The sequence below is a fragment of the Oncorhynchus mykiss genome, chromosome 10 (assembly GCF_057628025.1).
Source record: "Oncorhynchus mykiss isolate SJ-2025 chromosome 10, ASM5762802v1, whole genome shotgun sequence".
Classification (NCBI taxonomy): domain Eukaryota; kingdom Metazoa; phylum Chordata; class Actinopteri; order Salmoniformes; family Salmonidae; genus Oncorhynchus; species Oncorhynchus mykiss.
In genome coordinates, this window is record NC_143031.1 from 88,055,912 (window position 1) to 88,078,411 (window position 22,500).

A 22,500-nucleotide genomic window follows, 5' to 3' on the forward strand; every position below is an offset into this window, starting at 1 on the left:
AGAACCAGGGAATATCGGAACCTGATCAGTCAACTGTAGAACCAGGGAATATCTGAAGCTGATCAGTCAACTGTAGAACCAGGGAATATCTGAACCTGATCAGTCAACTGTAGAACCAGGGAATATCAGATCCTGATCAGTCAACTGTAGAACCAGGGAATATCAGAACCGGATCAGTCAACTATAGAACCAGGGAATATCAGAACCTGATCAGTCAACTGTAGAACCAGGGTATATCAGAACCTGATCAGTCAACTGTAGTACCAGGGAATATCAGAACCCGATCAGTCAACTGTAGAACCAGGGAATATCAGAACCTGATCAGTCAACTGTAGAATCAGGGAATATCAGAACCTGATCACTCAACTGTAGAATCAGGGAATATCAGAACCTGATCAGTCAACTGTAGAACCAGGGAATATCAGAACCTGATCAGTCAACTGTAGAATCAGGGAATATCAGAACCCGATCAGTCAACTGTAGAATCAGGGAATATCAGAACCTGATCAGTCAACTGTAGAACCAGGGAATATCAGAACCTGATCAGTCAACTGTAGAATCAGGGAATATCAGAACCCGATCAGTCAACTGTAGAACCAGGGAATATCAGAACCTGATCAGTCAACTGTAGAACCAGGGAATATCAGAACCTTATCAGTCAACTGTAGAACCAGGGAATATCTGAACCTGATCAGTCAACTGTAGAACCAGGGAATATTTGAACCTGATCAGTCAACTGTAGAACCAGGGAATATCAGAACCTGATCAGTCAACTGTAGAACCAGGGAATATCAGAACCCGATCAGTCAACTGTAGAACCAGGGAATATCAGAACCTGATCAGTCAACTGTAGAACCAGGGAATATCAGAACTTCATCAGTCAACTGTAGAACCAGGGAATATCAGAACCCGATCAGTCAACTGTAGAACCAGGGAATATCAGAACCTGATCAGTCAACTGTAGAACCAGGGAATATCAGAACCTTATCAGTCAACTGTAGAACCAGGGAATATCTGAACCTGATCAGTCAACTGCAGAACCAGGGAATATCAGAACCTGATCAGTCAACTGTAGAACCAGGGAATATCAGAACCTGATCAGTCAACTGTAGAACCAGGGAATATCAGAACCCGATCAGTCAACTGCAGAACCACGTCTATAATCTCTAGTCTAAATGATAAAGTACTTCAAAGGGCTGGTTTCCCGGATACATACAGATGAACCCTAATTCTGGACCATCATTTCAATAGATGATTGTGAAAATTGTGTTGAATTAGATCCAGGACAAGGCTTAACAACAAATCCTGCTGAACCCACCCACACAGCAATTCACTAATCTAGACATTTAATGCATCATATTGAATTACTTTATGCATCTTTATCTGAATCAGATATTAACACTGAACTACAAACGTAACATTTAAAGTGTTGGATCCATGTTTCATGATCACAGATCTTTTCCATTCACACAAAACGCTTCTCTCTCTCAAATGTTACAATGTATATTCTTTGTTCAGTTGCATGTGTAGCTTTCCAGAGTGGGAACTGGTTTTAGGAACTGGTTTTAGGGAACTGGTTTTAGGAACTGGTTTTGGAAACTGGTTTTAGGAACTGGTCTTAGGAACTGGTTTTAGGAACTGGTTTTAGGAACTGGTTTTAGGAAATGGTTTTGGAAACTGGTTTTAGGAACTGGTCTTAGGAACTGGTTTTAGGAACTGGTTTTAGGAACTGGTTTTGGAAACTGGTTTTAGGAACTGGTTTTAGGAACTGGTTTTAGGAACTGGTCTTAGGAACTGGTTTTAGGAACTGGTTTTAGGAACTGGTTTTGGAAACTGGTTTTAGGAACTGGTCTTAGGAACTGGTTTTAGGAACTGGTTTTAGGAACTGGTTTTGGAAACTGGTTTTAGGAACTGGTCGTAGGAACTGCTTTTAGGAACTGGTTTTAGGAACTGGTTTTGGAAACTGGTTTTAGGAACTGGTCGTAGGAACTGGTTTTAGGAACTGGTTTTAGGAACTGGTTTTGGAAACTGGTTTTAGGAACTGGTCTTAGGAACTGGTTTTAGGAACTGGTTTTAGGAACTGGTTTTGGAAACTGGTTTTAGGAACTGGTCGTAGGAACTGGTTTTAGGAACTGGTTTTAGGAACTGGTTTTGGAAACTGGTTTTAGGAACTGGTCGTAGGAACTGGTTTTAGGAACTGGTTTTAGGAACTGGTTTTGGAAACTGGTTTTAGGAACTGGTCTTAGGAACTGGTTTTAGGAACTGGTTTTAGGAACTGGTTTTGGGAACTGGTTTTGGGAACTGGTTTTAGGAACTGGTTTTGAATGCTTCTGCTGGTCTTTCTCTCTAATCGAGAAACACTGAGACAGAAATGCACTCTGGCACACTGTGTGAGTGTGCGTGTGAGTGGAGTGTAAGAATGTGTGTGTGTGAGTGAGTGTGTGTGTGGGTGAGTGTGAGAATGTGTGTGTGAGTGTGACCTGATCTGTCTCTGTTTTTTTCATAACAAACTCAAACATTTGAAAATATCCCAGATAAAATCTGTAGAGGGGCTGAGAGACACAGTATTTACATCGAACTCAGATCATCATATGCAACATGGAGATATGCATCACACTCAAAATTGGCTACCCCCAACTTAACCTCACACACACACACACACACACACACACACACACACACACACACACACACACACACACACACACACACACACACGTTGATGAAGTGACTAGATGAATGTTGAGGTGTCTGTCTCTCTAAACTAGATGTTGATGAAGTGACTAGATGAATGTTGTGGTTGAGGTGTCTGTCTCATCTAAACTAGATGTTGATGAAGTGACTAGATGAATGTTGTGGTTGAGGTGTCTGTCTCATCTAAACTAGATGTTGATGAAGTGACTAGATGAATGTTGTGGTGTCTATCTCATCTAAACTAGATGTTGATGAAGTGACTAGATGAATGTTGTGGTTGAGGTGTCTGTCTCATCTAAACTAGATGTTGATGAAGTGACTAGATGAATGTTGAGGTGTCGGTCTCTCTAAACTAGATGTTGATGAAGTGACTAGATGAATGTTGTGGTTGAGGTGTCTGTCTCATCTAAACTAGATGTTGATGAAGTGACTAGATGAACGTTGTGGTGTCTGTCTCTCTAAACTAGATGTTGATGAAGTGACTAGATGAATCTTGAGGTGTCTGTCTCTCTAAACTAGATGTTGATGAAGTGACTAGATGAATGTTGAGGTCTGTCTCATCTAAACTAGATGTTGATGAAGTGACTAGATGAATGTTGTGGTTGAGGTGTCTGTCTCATCTAAACTAGATGTTGATGAAGTGACTAGATGAATGTTGTGGTTGAGGTGTCTGTCTCATCTAAACTAGATGTTGATGAAGTGACTAGATGAACGTTGTGGTGTCTGTCTCTCTAAACTAGATGTTGATGAAGTGACTAGATGAATCTTGAGGTGTCTGTCTCTCTAAACTAGATGTTGATGAAGTGACTAGATGAATGTTGAGGTCTGTCTCATCTAAACTAGATGTTGATGAAGTGACTAGATGAATGTTATGGTGTCTGTCTCATCTAAACTAGATGTTGATGAAGTGACTAGATGAATGTTGTGTTGCCTGTCTCTCTAAACTAGATGTTGATGAAGTGACTAGATTAATGTTATGGTGTCTGTCTCATCTAAACTAGATGTTGATGAAGTGACTAGATGAATGCTGTGTTGTCTGTCTCTCTAAACTAGATGTTGATGAAGTGACTAGATGAATGTTGTGGTTGTGTTGTCTGTCTCTCTAAACTAGATGTTGATGAAGTGACTAGATGAATGTTGTGTTGTCTGTCTCTCTAAACTAGATGTTGATGAAGTGACTAGATGAATGTTGAGGTGTCTGTCTCTCTAAATTAGATGTTGATGAAGTGACTAGATGAATGTTGTGGTTGTGTTGTCTGTCTCTCTAAACTAGATGTTGATGAAGTGACTAGATGAATGTTGAGGTGTCTGTCTCTCTAAACTAGATGTTGATGAAGTGACTAGATGAATGTTGTGGTTGTGTTGTCTGTCTCTCTAAACTAGATGTTGATGAAGTGACTAGATGAATGTTGTGGTTGTGTTGTCTGTCTCTCTAAACTAGATGTTGATGAAGTGACTAGATGAATGTTGAGGTGTCTGTCTCTCTAAACTAGATGTTGATGAAGTGACTAGATGAATGTTGTGGTTGTGTTGTCTGTCTCTCTAAACTAGATGTTGATGAAGTGACTAGATGAATGTTGTGGTGTCTGTCTCATCTAAACTAGATGTTGATGAAGTGACTAGATGAATGCTGTGTTGTCTGTCTCATCTAAACTAGATGTTGATGAAGTGACTAGATGAATGTTATGGTGTCTGTCTCATCTAAACTAGATGTTGATGAAGTGACTAGATGAATGCTGTGTTGTCTGTCTCTCTAAACTAGATGTTGATGAAGTGACTAGATGAATGTTGTGGTTGTGTTGTCTGTCTCTCTAAACTAGATGTTGATGAAGTGACTAGATGAATGTTGTGTTGTCTGTCTCTCTAAACTAGATGTTGATGAAGTGACTAGATGAATGTTGAGGTGTCTGTCTCTCTAAATTAGATGTTGATGAAGTGACTAGATGAATGTTGTGGTTGTGTTGTCTGTCTCTCTAAACTAGATGTTGATGAAGTGACTAGATGAATGTTGAGGTGTCTGTCTCTCTAAACTAGATGTTGATGAAGTGACTAGATGAATGTTGTGGTTGTGTTGTCTGTCTCTCTAAACTAGATGTTGATGAAGTGACTAGATGAATGTTGTGGTTGTGTTGTCTGTCTCTCTAAACTAGATGTTGATGAAGTGACTAGATGAATGTTGAGGTGTCTGTCTCTCTAAACTAGATGTTGATGAAGTGACTAGATGAATGTTGTGGTTGTGTTGTCTGTCTCTCTAAACTAGATGTTGATGAAGTGACTAGATGAATGTTGTGGTGTCTGTCTCATCTAAACTAGATGTTGATGAAGTGACTAGATGAATGCTGTGTTGTCTGTCTCATCTAAACTAGATGTTGATGAAGTGACTAGATGAATGTTGAGGTGTCTGTCTCTCTAAATTAGATGTTGATGAAGTGACTAGATGAATGTTGTGGTTGAGGTGTCTGTCTCTCTAAACTAGATGTTGATGAAGTGACTAGATGAATGTTGTGGTGTCTGTCTGAACCACGGTCTGGTTTGAGTTACCTCTTAAAGCAGTGAGCTGAGGTGAGTATCCAACAGGAGCTGATGAGAGTCGCTCCACACACCAACCTTCCGTCCCCCCGAGAGCCTCTGAGACGCACCGCAGCCTGCCATGGCCAGCCTCCCCTACACACACACACACACACACACACACACACACACACACACACACACACACACAATAAAACTAATGAGGGTTAGACACGGACACCCAACTACAACACTCAACATACAACAAACACATACACTAGAACTACAACACCGAACATACACGGATACTAGAACTACAACACCGAACATACACGGATACTAGAACTACAACACCCAACATACACGGACACTAGAACTACAACACCGAACATACACGGATACTAGAACTACAACACCCAACATACACGGACACTAGAACTACAACACCCAACATACACGGACACTAGAACTACAACACCCAACAAACATGGATACTAGAACTACAACACCCAACAAACACGGATACTAGAACTACAACACCCAACAAACACGGACACTAGAACTACAACACCGAACAAACACGGACACTAGAACTACAACACCGAACATACATGGACACTAGAACTACAACACCCAACATACACGGACACTAGAACTACAACACCCAACAAACATGGATACTAGAACTACAACACCCAACAAACACGGATACTAGAACTACAACACCCAACATACACGGATACTAGAACTACAACACCCGTCAGACCCTCATACTAGAACTACAACACCCATCAGACACTCATACTAGAACTACAACACCCATCAGACACTCATACTAGAACTACAACACCCATCAACACACCATGTATTATAATATAATATATCCAGATTATATTAAACTACAACACCCAACATACACTCATACTAGAACTACAACACCCATCAACACACCATGTATTATAATATAATATATCTGGATTATATTAAACTACAACACCCAACATACACACATACTAGAACTACAACACCCATCAGACACTCATACTAGAACTACAACACCCATCAACACACCATGTATTATAATATAATATATCTGGATTATATTAAACTACAACACCCAACATACACTCATACTAGAACTACAACACCCATCAACACACCATGTATTATAATATAATATATCCAGCTTATATTAAACTACAACACCCATCAACACACCATGTATTATAATATAATATATCTGGATTATATTAAACTACAACACCCAACATACACTCATACTAGAACTACAACACCCATCAACACACCAGATCAACTAGCTACACACAGTATATATACAGTATATATATGTATTTAAATATATCTCTCTCTCCTTACCTCAGTGAGTTCTCTCCTCCTATGATTCTGCGTTGGCGTGTATGTATCAGCCTCAACCCACAGACAGGATCTGACACAGACTCCACCGTACCTAACACAGACAGACAGTTAGTACCTAACACAGACAGACAGTTAGTATCTAACACAGACAGACAGTTAGTATCTAACACAGACAGACAGTTAGTACCTAACACAGACAGACAGTTAGTATCTAACACAGACAGGATCTGACACAGACTCCATCGTACCTAACACAGACAGGACCGTTAGTACCTAACACAGACAGACAGTTAGTATCTAACACAGACAGACAGTTAGTATCTAACACAGACAGACAGTTAGTACCTAACACAGACAGACAGTTAGTATCTAACACAGACAGGATCTGACACAGACTCCACCGTATCTAACACAGACAGACAGTTAGTACCTAACACAGACAGACAGTTAGTATCTAACACAGACAGACAGTTAGTACCTAACACAGACAGACAGTTAGTATCTAACACAGACAGGATCTGACACAGACTCCATCGTACCTAACACAGACAGGACCGTTAGTACCTAACACAGACAGACAGTTAGTATCTAACACAGACAGACAGTTAGTACCTAACACAGACTCCACTGTACCTAACACAGACAGACCATTAGTACCTAACACAGACAGACAGTTAGTATCTAACACAGACAGACAGTTAGTATCTAACACAGACAGGATCTGACACAGACTCCACCGTACCTAACACAGACAGACCGTTAGTACCTAACACAGACAGACAGTTAGTATCTAACACAGACAGACAGTTAGTATCTAACACAGACAGGATCTGACACAGACTCCACCATACCTAACACAGACAGACAGTTAGTACCTAACACAGACAGACAGTTAGTACCTAACACAGACAGGATCTGACACAGACTCCACCGTACCTAACACAGACAGACAGTTAGTACCTAACACAGACAGACAGTTAGTATCTAACACAGACAGGATCTGACACAGACTCCACCGTACCTAACACAGACAGACAGGACCGTTAGTTTAGTACCTAACACAGACAACCCACACACAGGATCTGACACAGACTCCACCGTACCTAACACAGACAGACAGACAGTTAGTATCTAACACAGACAGGATTTGACACAGACTCCACCGTACCTAACACAGACAGACAATTAGTACCTAACACAGACAGACAGTTAGTATCTAACACAGACAGACAGTTAGTACCTAACACAGACAGACAGTTAGTATCTAACACAGACAGGATCTGACACAGACTCCACCGTACCTAACACAGACAGACAGTTAGTATCTAACACAGACAGGATCTGACACAGACTCCACCGTACCTAACACAGACAGACAGTTAGTATCTAACACAGACAGACAGTTAGTATCTAACACAGACAGACAGTTAGTATCTAACACAGACAGGATCTGACACAGACTCCACCGTACCTAACACAGACAGACAGTTAGTATCTAACACAGACAGGATCTGACACAGACTCCACTGTACCTAACACAGACAGACAGTTAGTATCTAACACACACAAGATCTGACACAGACTCCACCATACCTAACACAGACAGACAGGAACGTTAGTTTAGTATCTAACACAGACAGGATCTCACACAGACTCCACCATACCTAACACAGACAGACAGTTAGTACCTAACACAGACAGGATCTGACACAGACTCCACCGTACCTAACACAGACAGACCGTTAGTATCTAACACAGACAGACAGTTAGTATCTAACACAGACAGGATCTGACACAGACTCCACCGTACCTAACACAGACAGGACCGTTAATACCTAACACAGACAGGACCGTTAGTACCTAACACAGACAGGATCTGACACAGACTCCACCGTACCTAACACAGACAAACAGTTAGTATCTAACACAGACAGGATCTGACACAGACTCCACCGTATCTAACACAGACAAACAGTTAGTATCTAACACAGACAGGATCTGACACAGACTCCACCGTACCTAACACAGACAGACAGTTCGTTTCTAACACAGACAGGATCTGACACAGACTCCACCGTACCTAACACAGACAGACAGTAACCCTAACCCCAATGGCAACCCCAATGGTAACCCCAATGGTAACCACAATGGTAACCCTAATCCCAAAAGACAGGACACAGTCAGTCTAGTGGACAGGACACAGTCAGTCTAGTGGACAGGACACAGTCAGTCTAGTGGACAGGACACAGTCAGTCTAGTGGACAGGACACAGTCAGTCTAGAGGACAGGACACAGTCAGTCTAGAGGACAGGACACAGTCAGTCTAGTGGACAGGACACAGTCAGTCTAGTGGACAGGACACAGTCAGTCTAGTGGACAGGACACAGTCAGTCTAGAGGACAGGACACAGTCAGTCTAGAGGACAGGACACAGTCAGTCTAGTGGACAGGACACAGTCAGTCTAGAGGACAGGACACAGTCAGTCTAGTGGACAGGACACAGTCAGTCTAGAGGACAGGACACAGTCAGTCTAGAGGACAGGACACAGTCAGTGTAGTGGACAGGACACAGTCAGTCTAGTGGACAGGACACAGTCAGTCTAGAGGACAGGACACAGTCAGTCTAGAGGACAGGACACAGTCAGTGTAGTGGACAGGACACAGTCAGTGTAGTGGACAGGACACAGTCAGTCTAGTGGACAGGACACAGTCAGTCTAGTGGACAGGACACAGTCAGTCTAGAGGACAGGACACAGTCAGTCTAGTGGACAGGACACAGTCAGTCTAGTGGACAGGACACAGTCAGTCTAGAGGACAGGACACAGTCAGTCTAGAGGACAGGACACAGTCAGTCTAGTGGACAGGACACAGTCAGTCTAGAGGACAGGACACAGTCAGTCTAGAGGACAGGACACAGTCAGTCTAGTGGACAGGACACAGTCAGTCTAGTGGACAGGACACAGTCAGTCTAGTGGACAAGACACAGTCAGTTTAGAGGACAGGACACAGTCAGTCTAGTGGACAGTACACAGTCAGTCTAGAGGACAGGACACAGTCAGTCTAGTGGACAGGACACAGTCAGTCTAGAGGACAGGACACAGTCAGTCTAGAGGACAGGACACAGTCAGTCTAGAGGACAGGACACAGTCAGTCTAGTGGACAGGACACAGTCAGTCTAGTGGACAGGACACGGTCAGTCTAGAGGACAGGACACAGTCAGTCTAGAGGACAGGACACAGTCAGTCTAGAGGACAGGACACAGTCAGTCTAGAGGACAGGACACGGTCAGTCTAGTGGACAGGACACAGTCAGTCTAGTGGACAGGACACAGTCAGTCTAGAGGACAGGACACAGTCAGTCTAGTGGACAGGACACAGTCAGTCTAGAGGACAGGACACAGTCAGTCTAGTGGACAGGACACAGTCAGTCTAGTGGACAGGACACAGTCAGTCTAGAGGACAGGACACAGTCAGTCTAGAGGACAGGACACAGTCAGTCTAGTGGACAGGACACAGTTAGTCTAGAGGACAGGACACAGTCAGTCTAGAGGACAGGACACAGTCAGTCTAGTGGACAGGACACAGTCAGTCTAGTGGACAGGACACAGTCAGTCTAGTGGACAGGACACAGTCAGTCTAGTGGACAGGACACAGTCAGTCTAGTGGACAGGACACAGTCAGTCTAGAGGACAGGACACAGTCAGTCTAGTGGACAGGACACAGTCAGTCTAGAGGACAGGACACAGTCAGTCTAGAGGACAGGACACAGTCAGTCTAGAGGACAGGACACAGTCAGTCTAGAGGACAGGACACAGTCAGTCTAGTGGACAGGACACAGTCAGTCTAGAGGACAGGACACAGTCAGTCTAGAGGACAGGACACAGTCAGTCTAGAGGACAGGACACAGTCAGTCTAGAGGACAGGACACAGTCAGTCTAGTGGACAGGACACAGTCAGTCTAGAGGACAGGACACAGTCAGTCTAGTGGACAGGACACAGTCAGTCTAGAGGACAGGACACAGTCAGTCTAGAGGACAGGACACAGTCAGTCTAGAGGACAGGACACGGTCAGTCTAGAGGACAGGACACAGTCAGTCTAGAGGACAGGACACGGTCAGTCTAGTGGACAGGACACGGTCAGTCTAGAGGACAGGACCCAGTCAGTCTAGAGGACAGGACACGGTCAGTCTAGTGGACAGGACCCAGGTTGGGTGTCCACGGAGCGATACAGTCAGTCTAGTGGACAGGACACAGGTTGGGTGTCCACGGAGCGATACAGTCATATCTTTAACATTTGAACCGGGAGTGCGATGTGAATCGTTCAATCCCTATTCCCCTAGAACAGGTTGACGTCAGATAAATATGTTTGTGACATCACCACTGACCTTTGCCCTCTGTGTCGCTGAACTGTGATTGGCCGTAGTCACAGATGACCCCGGCGTCTTCGCTATGGCGACAGTTATGCGTCCCGGTTGGCTGTTTGAGGCAGTCGACCAATGAACGCTCTTCGCCGGAACACTTCACGTTGTCCACATGGATAGGCCCCTCCCCCTCGCCAAAATACGCCATCACACGGGCCTTCGCCACTCCACTGAAGACGACACACAAACATCGCAGACAGACAGAGTGGATGAGTGTAAACAACACAACAACAGAGTTACACTTAGACACTGAAGATACCAATGAATCAACTACGATACGGTTGAATCAACTACGATACGGCTGAATCAACTACGATACGGTTGAATCAATTACGATACGGTTGAATCAACTACGATACGGTTGAATCAACTATGATACCGTTGAATCAGCTATGGTACGGTTGAATCGACTACGATACGGCTGAATCAACTACGATACGGTTGAATCAACTACGATACGGCTGAATCAACTATGATACCGTTGAATCAACTATGGTACGGTTGAATCAACTACGATACGGCTGAATCAACTACGATACGGTTGAATCAACTATGATACGGTCATCATTGTAACTAACTGAATCATCATAGGTCTACCAACTGAATCATCATTGTAACTAACTGAATCATCATTGTAACTAACTAAATCATCATTGTAACTAACTAAATCATCATTGTAACTAACTAAATCATCATTGTAACTAACTAAATCATCATTGTAACTGAATCATCATTGTAACTAACTGAATCATCATTGTAACTAACTAAATCATCATTGTAACTAACTGAATCATCATTGTAACTAACTAAATCATCATTGTAACTAACTGAATCATCATTGTAACTAACTAAATCATCATTGTAACTAACTGAATCATCATTGTAACTGAATCATCATTGTAACTAACTGAATCATCATTGTAACTAACTGAATCATCATTGTAACTAACTAAATCATCATTGTAACTGAATCATCATTGTAACTAACTAAATCATCATTGTAACTAACTAAATCATCATTGTAACTAACTAAATCATCAATGTAACTAACTGAATCATCATTGTAACTAACTAAATCATCATTGTAACTGAATCATCATTGTAACTAACTAAATCATCATTGTAACTAACTGAATCATCACTGTAACTAACTGAATCATCATTGTAACTAACTGAATCATCATTGTAACTAACTGAATCATCATTGTAACTAACTAAATCATCATTGTAACTAACTGAATCATCATTGTAACTAACTGAATCATCATTGTAACTAACTGAATCATCATTGTAACTAACTAAATCATCATTGTAACTAACTAAATCATCATTGCAACTAACTAAATCATCATTGTAACTAACTAAATCATCATTGTAACTAACTAAATCATCATTGTAACTAACTAAATCATCATTGTAACTGAATCATCATTGTAACTAACTGAATCATCATTGTAACTAACTAAATCATCATTGTAACTAAATCATCATTGTAACTAACTAAATCATCATTGTAACTGAATCATCATTGTAACTAACTAAATCATCATTGTAACTGAATCATCATTGTAACTAACTGAATCATCATTGTAACTAACCGAATCATCAATGTAACTAACTGAATCATCAATGTAACCAACCGAATCATCATTGTAACTAACTAAATCATCATTGTAACTAACTAAATCATCATTGTAACTAACTAAATCATCATTGTAACTGAATCATCATTGTAACTAACTAAATCATCATTGTAACCAACCGAATCATCATTGTAACTAACTAAATCATCATTGTAACTAACTGAATCATCATTGTAACTGAATCATCATTGTAACTAACTGAATCATCATTGTAACTAACTGAATCATCATTGTAACGAACTAAATCATCATTGTAACTGAATCATCATTGTAACTAACTAAATCATCATTGTAACTAAATCATCATTGTAACTAACTAAATCATCATTGTAACTGAATCATCATTGTAACTAACTGAATCATCATTGTAACTAACTAAATCATCATTGTAACTAACTGAATCATCATTGTAACTAACTAAATCATCATTGTAACTAACTGAATCATCATTGTAACTAACTAAATCATCATTGTAACTAACTGAATCATCATTGTAACTGAATCATCATTGTAACTAACTGAATCATCATTGTAACTAACTGAATCATCATTGTAACTAACTAAATCATCATTGTAACTGAATCATCATTGTAACTAACTAAATCATCATTGTAACTAACTAAATCATCATTGTAACTAACTAAATCATCAATGTAACTAACTGAATCATCATTGTAACTAACTAAATCATCATTGTAACTGAATCATCATTGTAACTAACTAAATCATCATTGTAACTAACTGAATCATCACTGTAACTAACTGAATCATCATTGTAACTAACTGAATCATCATTGTAACTAACTGAATCATCATTGTAACTAACTAAATCATCATTGTAACTAACTGAATCATCATTGTAACTAACTGAATCATCATTGTAACTAACTGAATCATCATTGTAACTAACTAAATCATCATTGTAACTAACTAAATCATCATTGCAACTAACTAAATCATCATTGTAACTAACTAAATCATCATTGTAACTAACTAAATCATCATTGTAACTAACTAAATCATCATTGTAACTGAATCATCATTGTAACTAACTGAATCATCATTGTAACTAACTAAATCATCATTGTAACTAAATCATCATTGTAACTAACTAAATCATCATTGTAACTGAATCATCATTGTAACTAACTAAATCATCATTGTAACTGAATCATCATTGTAACTAACTGAATCATCATTGTAACTAACCGAATCATCAATGTAACTAACTGAATCATCAATGTAACCAACCGAATCATCATTGTAACTAACTAAATCATCATTGTAACTAACTAAATCATCATTGTAACTAACTAAATCATCATTGTAACTGAATCATCATTGTAACTAACTAAATCATCATTGTAACCAACCGAATCATCATTGTAACTAACTAAATCATCATTGTAACTAACTAAATCATCATTGTAACTAACTAAATCATCATTGTAACTGAATCATCATTGTAACTAACTGAATCATCATTGTAACTAACTGAATCATCATTGTAACTAACTGAATCATCATTGTAACTAACTGAATCATCATTGTAACTAACTGAATCATCATTGTAACTAACTGAATCATCATTGTAACTAACTGAATCATCATCGTAAGTAACTGAATCATCATTGTAACTAACTGAATCATCATTGTAACTAACTGAATCATCATTGTAACTAACTGAATCATCATTGTAACTGAATCATCATTGTAACTAACTAAATCATCATTGTAACTGAATCATCATTGTAACTAACTGAATCATCATTGTAACTAACTGAATCATCATTGTAACTAACTGAATCATCACTGTAACTAACTAAATCATCATTGTAACTAACTGAATCATCATTGTAACTAACTGAATCATCATTGTAACTAACTGAATCATCATTGTAAGTAACTGAATCATCATTGTAACTAACTGAATCATCATTGTAAGTAACTGTTATCGTTTACTACTACCGTAAAACTTCAATAGCCTGGGCGTTTATTTCCTTCAATCACTGAACACAACCGGAGACAGGATTCTATTTGAGACGGGCGTCTATTTCCTTATCGGCTAGAATCCTTAGTTGCCACATCCTTTTTTTGGGACTTATACATTTATGATATAGGCATCGATTCTTAAAAGAATATAACGTCACACCTCCAACGTATACTCTTGTTTTACTTCAAATGTTTGCAAACACTAAACAAGCCTCAAAACATGGTTTTCAAACCCCACGGCCGTCTCCTCCTCCGTGTCAAACCCCACGGCCTTCTGCTCCTCCGTGTCAAACCCCACGGCCGTCTCCTCCTCCGTGTCAAACCCCACGGCCTTCTGCTCCTCCGTGTCAAACCCCACGGCCTTCTGCTCCTCCGTGTCAAACCCCACGGCCTTCTCCTCCTCCTGTCAAACCCCACGGCCGTCTGCTCCTCCGTGTCAAACCCCACGGCCGTCTCCTCCTCCGTGTCAAACCCCACGGCCGTCTCCTCCTCCGTGTCAAACCCCACGGCCGTCTGCTCCTCCGTGTCAAACCCCACGGCCTTCTGCTCCTCCGTGTCAAACCCCACGGCCTTCTCCTCCTCCGTGTCAAACCCCACGGCCGTCTGCTCCTCCGTGTCAAACCCCACGGCCGTCTCCTCCTCCGTGTCAAACCCCACGGCCGTCTCCTCCTCCGTGTCAAACCCCACGGCCGTCTCCTCCTCCGTGTCAAACCCCACGGCCGTCTCCTCCTCCTTGTCAAACCCCACGGCCTTCTCCTCCTCCGTGTCAAACCCCACGGCCGTCTACTCCTCCGTGTCAAACCCCACGGCCGTCTCCTCCTCCGTGTCAAACCCCACGGCCGTCTCCTCCTCTGTGTCAAACCCCACGGCCGTCTCCTCCTCCGTGTCAAACCCCACGGCCGTCTCCTCCTCCGTGTCAAACCCCACGGCCGTCTCCTCCGTGTCAAACCCCACGGCCGTCTCCTCCTGTCAAACCCCACGGCCGTCTCCTCTCTGTCAAATCCCACGGCCGTCTCCTCCTCCGTGTCAAACCCCACGGCCGTCTCCTCCGTGTCAAACCCACGGCCGTCTCCTCCCTGTCAAACCCCACGGCCGTCTCCTCCCTGTCAGACCCCACGGCCGTCTCCTCCCTGTCAAACCCCACAGCCGTCTCCTCCCTGTCAAATCCCACGGCCGTCTCCTCCCTGTCAAACCCCACGGCCGTCTCCTCCTGTCAAACCCCACGGCCGTCTCCTCTCTGTCAAATCCCACGGCCGTCTCCTCCGTGTCAAACCCCACGGCCGTCTCCTCCGTGTCAAAACCACGGCCGTCTCCTCCCTGTCAAACCCCACGGCCGTCTCCTCCCTGTCAAACCCCACGGCCGTCTCCTCCCTGTCAAACCCCACGGCTGTCTCCTCCCTGTCAAATCCCACGGCCGTCTCCTCCCTGTCAAATCCCACGGCCGTCTCCTCCGTGTCAAACCCCACGGCCGTCTCCTCCGTGTCAAACCCCACGGCCGTCTCCTCCTCCCTGTCAAATCCCACGGCCGTCTCCTCCTCCTGTCAAACCCCATGGCCTTCTGCTCCTCCGTGTCAAACCCCACGGCCTTCTCCTCCTCCTGTCAAACCCCACGGCCGTCTGCTCCTCCGTGTCAAACCCCACGGCCGTCTCCTCCTCCGTGTCAAACCCCACGGCCGTCTCCTCCTCCGTGTCAAACCCCACGGCCGTCTCCTCCTCCGTGTCAAACCCCACGGCCGTCTCCTCCTCCGTGTCAAACCCCACGGCCTTCTCCTCCACCTGTCAAACCCCACGGCCGTCTCCTCCTCCGTGTCAAACCCCACGGCCGTATCCTCCTCCGTGTCAAACCCCACGGCCGTCTACTCCTCCGTGTCAAACCCCACGGCCGTCTCCTCCTCCGTGTCAAACCCCACGGCCGTCTCCTCCTCCGTGTCAAACCCCACGGCCGTCTCCTCCTCCGTGTCAAACCCCACGGCCGTCTCCTCCTCCGTGTCAAACCCCACGGCCTTCTCCTCCTCCTGTCAAACCCCACGGCCGTCTCCTCCTCCGTGTCAAACCCCACAGCCGTCTCCTCCTCCGTGTCAAACCCCACGGCCGTCTACTCCTCCGTGTCAAACCCCACGGCCGTCTCCTCCTCCGTGTCAAACCCCACGGCCGTCTACTCCTCCGTGTCAAACCCCACGGCCTTCTCCTCCTCCTGTCAAACCCCACGGCCGTCTCCTCCTCCGTGTCAAACCCCACGGCCGTCTACTCCTCCGTGTCAAACCCCACGGCCGTCTCCTCCTCCGTGTCAAACCCCATGGCCGTCTCCTCCTCCGTGTCAAACCCCACGGCCATCTCCTCCTCCGTGTCAAACCCCACGGCCGTCTCCTCCGTGTCAAATCCCACGGCCGTCTCCTCCCTGTCAAATCCCACGGCCGTCTCCTCCGTGTCAAACCCCACGGCCGTCTCCTCCGTGTCAAACCCCACGGCCGTCTCCTCCTCCCTGTCAAATCCCACGGCCGTCTCCTCCTCCTGTCAAACCCCATGGCCTTCTGCTCCTCCGTGTCAAACCCCACGGCCTTCTCCTCCTCCTGTCAAACCCCACGGCCGTCTGCTCCTCCGTGTCAAACCCCACGGCCGTCTCCTCCTCCGTGTCAAACCCCACGGCCGTCTCCTCCTCCGTGTCAAACCCCACGGCCGTCTCCTCCTCCGTGTCAAACCCCACGGCCGTCTCCTCCTCCGTGTCAAACCCCACGGCCTTCTCCTCCACCTGTCAAACCCCACGGCCGTCTCCTCCTCCGTGTCAAACCCCACGGCCGTATCCTCCTCCGTGTCAAACCCCACGGCCGTCTACTCCTCCGTGTCAAACCCCACGGCCGTCTCCTCCGTGTCAAACCCACGGCCGTCTCCTCCCTGTCAAACCCCACGGCCGTCTCCTCCCTGTCAGACCCCACGGCCGTCTCCTCCCTGTCAAACCCCACAGCCGTCTCCTCCCTGTCAAATCCCACGGCCGTCTCCTCCCTGTCAAACCCCACGGCCGTCTCCTCCTGTCAAACCCCACGGCCGTGTCCTCTCTGTCAAATCCCACGGCCGTCTCCTCCGTGTCAAACCCCACGGCCGTCTCCTCCGTGTCAAAACCACGGCCGTCTCCTCCCTGTCAAACCCCACGGCCGTCTCCTCCCTGTCAAACCCCACGGCCGTCTCCTCCCTGTCAAACCCCACGGCTGTCTCCTCCCTGTCAAATCCCACGGCCGTCTCCTCCCTGTCAAATCCCACGGCCGTCTCCTCCGTGTCAAACCCCACGGCCGTCTCCTCCGTGTCAAACCCCACGGCCGTCTCCTCCTCCCTGTCAAATCCCACGGCCGTCTCCTCCTCCTGTCAAACCCCATGGCCTTCTGCTCCTCCGTGTCAAACCCCACGGCCTTCTCCTCCTCCTGTCAAACCCCACGGCCGTCTGCTCCTCCGTGTCAAACCCCACGGCCGTCTCCTCCTCCGTGTCAAACCCCACGGCCGTCTCCTCCTCCGTGTCAAACCCCACGGCCGTCTCCTCCTCCGTGTCAAACCCCACGGCCGTCTCCTCCTCCGTGTCAAACCCCACGGCCTTCTCCTCCACCTGTCAAACCCCACGGCCGTCTCCTCCTCCGTGTCAAACCCCACGGCCGTATCCTCCTCCGTGTCAAACCCCACGGCCGTCTACTCCTCCGTGTCAAACCCCACGGCCGTCTCCTCCTCCGTGTCAAACCCCACGGCCGTCTCCTCCTCCGTGTCAAACCCCACGGCCGTCTCCTCCTCCGTGTCAAACCCCACGGCCGTCTCCTCCTCCGTGTCAAACCCCACGGCCTTCTCCTCCTCCTGTCAAACCCCACGGCCGTCTCCTCCTCCGTGTCAAACCCCACAGCCGTCTCCTCCTCCGTGTCAAACCCCACGGCCGTCTACTCCTCCGTGTCAAACCCCACGGCCGTCTCCTCCTCCGTGTCAAACCCCACGGCCGTCTACTCCTCCGTGTCAAACCCCACGGCCTTCTCCTCCTCCTGTCAAACCCCACGGCCGTCTCCTCCTCCGTGTCAAACCCCACGGCCGTCTACTCCTCCGTGTCAAACCCCACGGCCGTCTCCTCCTCCGTGTCAAACCCCATGGCCGTCTCCTCCTCCGTGTCAAACCCCACGGCCATCTCCTCCTCCGTGTCAAACCCCACGGCCGTCTCCTCCGTGTCAAACCCCACGGCCGTCTCCTCCTGTCAAACCCCACGGCCGTCTCCTCTCTTTCAAATCCCACGGCCGTCTCCTCCGTGTCAAACCCCACGGCCGTCTCCTCCGTGTCAAACCCACGGCCGTCTCCTCCCTGTCAAACCCCACGGCCGTCTCCTCCCTGTCAAACCCCACGGCCGTCTCCTCCCTGTCAAATCCCACGGCCGTCTCCTCCGTGTCAAACCCCACGGCCGTCTCCTCCCTGTCAAACCCCACGGCCGTCTCCTCCGCCCTGTCAAATCCCACGGCCGTCTGCTCCTCCTGTCAAACCCCACGGCCGTCTCCTCCCTGTCAAATCCCACGGCCGTCTGCTCCTCCTGTCAAACCCCACGGCCGTCTCCTCCCTGTCAAATCCCACGGCCGTCTGCTCCTCCTGTCAAACCCCACGGCCGTCTCCTCCCTGTCAAATCCCACGGCCGTCTGCTCCTCCTGTCAAATCCCACGGCCGTCTCCTCCCTGTCAAACCCCACGGCCGTCTCCTCCCTGTCAAATCCCACGGCCGTCTCCTCCGTGTCAAATCCCACGGCCGTCTCCTCCCTGTCAAATCCCACGGCCGTCTCCTCCCTGTCAAATCCCACGGCCGTCTCCTCCCTGTCAAATCCCACGGCCGTCTCCTCCCTGTCAAACCCCACGGCCGTCTCCTCCCTGTCAAACCCCACGGCCGTCTCCTCCCTGTCAAATCCCACGGCCGTCTCCTCCCTGTCAAATCCCACGGCCGTCTCCTCCCTGTCAAACCCCACGGCCGTCTCCTCCCTGTCAAACCCCACGGCCGTCTCCTCCCTGTCAAATCCCACGGCCGTCTGCTCCTCCTGTCAAACCCCACGGCCGTCTCCTCCCTGTCAAACCCCACGGCCGTCTCCTCCCTGTCAAATCCCACGGCCGTCTGCTCCTCCTGTCAAACCCCACGGCCGTCTCCTCCCTGTCAAATCCCACGGCCGTCTGCTCCTCCTGTCAAATCCCACGGCCGTCTCCTCCCTGTCAAACCCCACGGCCGTCTCCTCCCTGTCAAACCCCACGGCCGTCTCCTCCCTGTCAAATCACAATATTTTTCTCCAATTTTTTTTCTGTAAATAAGCGTTGTACAATTAAAAGGTCAAATACACTTCAAACAGTCAGCAATAATCCAATGAATTCAGGGAAGTTAAACCGAGGCTGAATATAAGCCTTCCACAACCATGAGACCCACTGAGAAATTCATTATTTTTATCAAAATAGTTTAAACCTGCTTTCTTTTGTTGCAATAATCACCGATCTGTCTGTGAAAATGCCCTTTTTTTGTAACAAATCTAAATAGAAATATGCATACTGCACATTCACTAGTAATGACTAACTTAATGTAGCAGGCATTAGGCTGTAGAAAATTAACACAGGCCTCATACACAATCTCTCTCAAGCCCACGTGCTAGTGATTAGCCAGCTAATCTTTTATATTTCTTTGTTTAGCCAACGTGGATCTATTTTGCAAGCTAACAAGGCAGAACAGTTGAATAGTTATGAACACTGTTTCAACAGCATGTTAGCCTTACATAAATTGTGTTTATTGTTTATTGCACATTTAGAAAAACACAGACTAGACAGCTAGTATAACAGTCTTTGGCTAAAATGCTGCTAGTGGGTACGCGCTACCGTACGCGGTACCTCAATGCTGCTAGGGGGTACGCGGTACCTCAATGCTAATAGGGGGTACGCGGTACCTCAATGCTGCTAGGGGGTACGCGGTACCTCAATGCTGCTAGGGGGTACGCGGTACCTCAATGCTGCTAGGGGGTACGCGGTACCTCAATGCTGCTAGGGGGTATGCGGTACCTCAATGCTGCTAGGGGGTACGCGGTACCTCAATGCTGCTAGGGGGTACGCGGTACCTCAATGCTGCTAGGGGGTACGCGGTACCGTACGCGGTACCTCAATGCTGTACCATCTACATTATGTCTGTCTGTCTGTCTGTCCTCCAGATTCTACCATCTACATTACATTATGTCTGTCTGTCTGTCCTCCAAAGTCTTAGAGTTCCTAGAGTCAGTAATAAAACCTGACTGAGGCCTCAGAGACACATTCATCTCTCTCTCTGTGTGTGTGTGTGTGTGTGTGTGTGTGTGTGTGTGTGTGTGTGTGTGTGTGTGTGTGTGTGTGTGTGTGTGTGTGTGTGTGTGTGTGTGATGTATGTAATTTGTTTTCCCTGAACCAGAATGCTGTGACACGCTCTGCTCTGCTCTGTCTGCCTTATTCACTACAGATGTTACTGAGCAGATACTTTCAGACAGAGAGAGACAGAGAGAGAGACAGAGACACAGAGAGAGAGACAGAGACACAGAAAGACAGAGCGACACAGAGAGAGACAGAGAGACACAGAGAGAGACAGAGAGAGACAGACAGAGCGACACAGAGAGAGACAGAGCGACACAGAGAGAGACAGAGAGACACAGAGAGAGACAGAGACACAGAGAGAGACAGAGACAGAGAGAGAGACAGAGAGAGACAGAGCAACACAGAGACAGACAGACAGAGAGAGACAGAGAGAGACAGACAGAGCGACACAGAGAGAGACAGAGACACAGAGAGAGGCAGAGACACAGAGCGAGACAGAGAGAGACAGAGCGACACAGAGAGAGGCAGAGACACAGAAAGAGACAGAGAGAGACAGAGCGACACAGAGCGACACAGAGACAGACAGACACAGAGAGACACAGAGAGAGAGGGGGATGCATGTCTCCTGATAGAAACCTCCCCCAGAAAGATTTGGCATTTGTAATCCCCCCCCCCCCTGCAATTCTACACGGTTTCTTAACAGGGAGAATCTACATTACATTATGAATCCATATTTATGAACGATTCTACCATCTACATTACATTATGTCTGGAATCCATATTTATGAACGATTCTACCATCTACATTACATTATGTCTGGAATCCATATTTATGAACGATTCTACCATCTACATCACATTATGTCTGGAATCCATATTTATGAACGTCCATGTTTCTTTAAGTTCAGCCACAACACACCTCAACACACCTCAACAATACTACACACACCTCAACAATACTACACACACCTCAACAATACTACACACACCTCAACACCACTAAACACACCTCAACACCACTACACACACCTCAACACACCTCAACACTACTACACACACCTCAACACACCTCAACACACCTCAACAATACTACACACACCTCAACAATACTACACACACCTCAACAATACTACACACACCTCAACACTACCACACACACCTCAACAATACTACACACACCTCAACACACCTCAACAATACTACACACACCTCAACAATACTACACACACCCCAACACACCTCAACACACCTCAACACACCTCAACAATACTACACACACCTCAACAATACTACACACACCTCAACACTACCACACACACCTCAACACTACCACACACACTTCAACACCACTAAACACACCTCAACACCACTACACACACCTCAACACACCTAAACACTACTACACACACCTCAACACACCTCAACACTACTACACCCACCTCATCACTACTACTACACACCTCAACACTCCCCAACACACCTCATCACTACTACACACACCTCAACACTACTACACACACCTCAACACTCCCCAAAACACCTCAACACTCCCCAAC

General features: G+C 46.1%; 1 protein-coding gene across 1 annotated transcript in view; it reads right to left on the bottom strand.

Annotated features, from left to right (window-relative positions):
• The window catches only part of prss12 (serine protease 12), a 73,560-nt gene that overhangs the window by 18,310 nt on the left and 32,750 nt on the right, over positions 1-22,500 (bottom strand). Inside the window, exons 9-11 of the mRNA XM_090188431.1 lie at positions 10,963-11,168; positions 6,580-6,670; positions 5,236-5,358 (exon numbers count right to left, since the gene is read on the bottom strand). Coding sequence (XP_090044557.1) covers positions 5,236-5,358; positions 6,580-6,670; positions 10,963-11,168 — 420 coding nt within the window. The remainder of the gene's footprint in view (positions 1-5,235; positions 5,359-6,579; positions 6,671-10,962; positions 11,169-22,500) is intronic.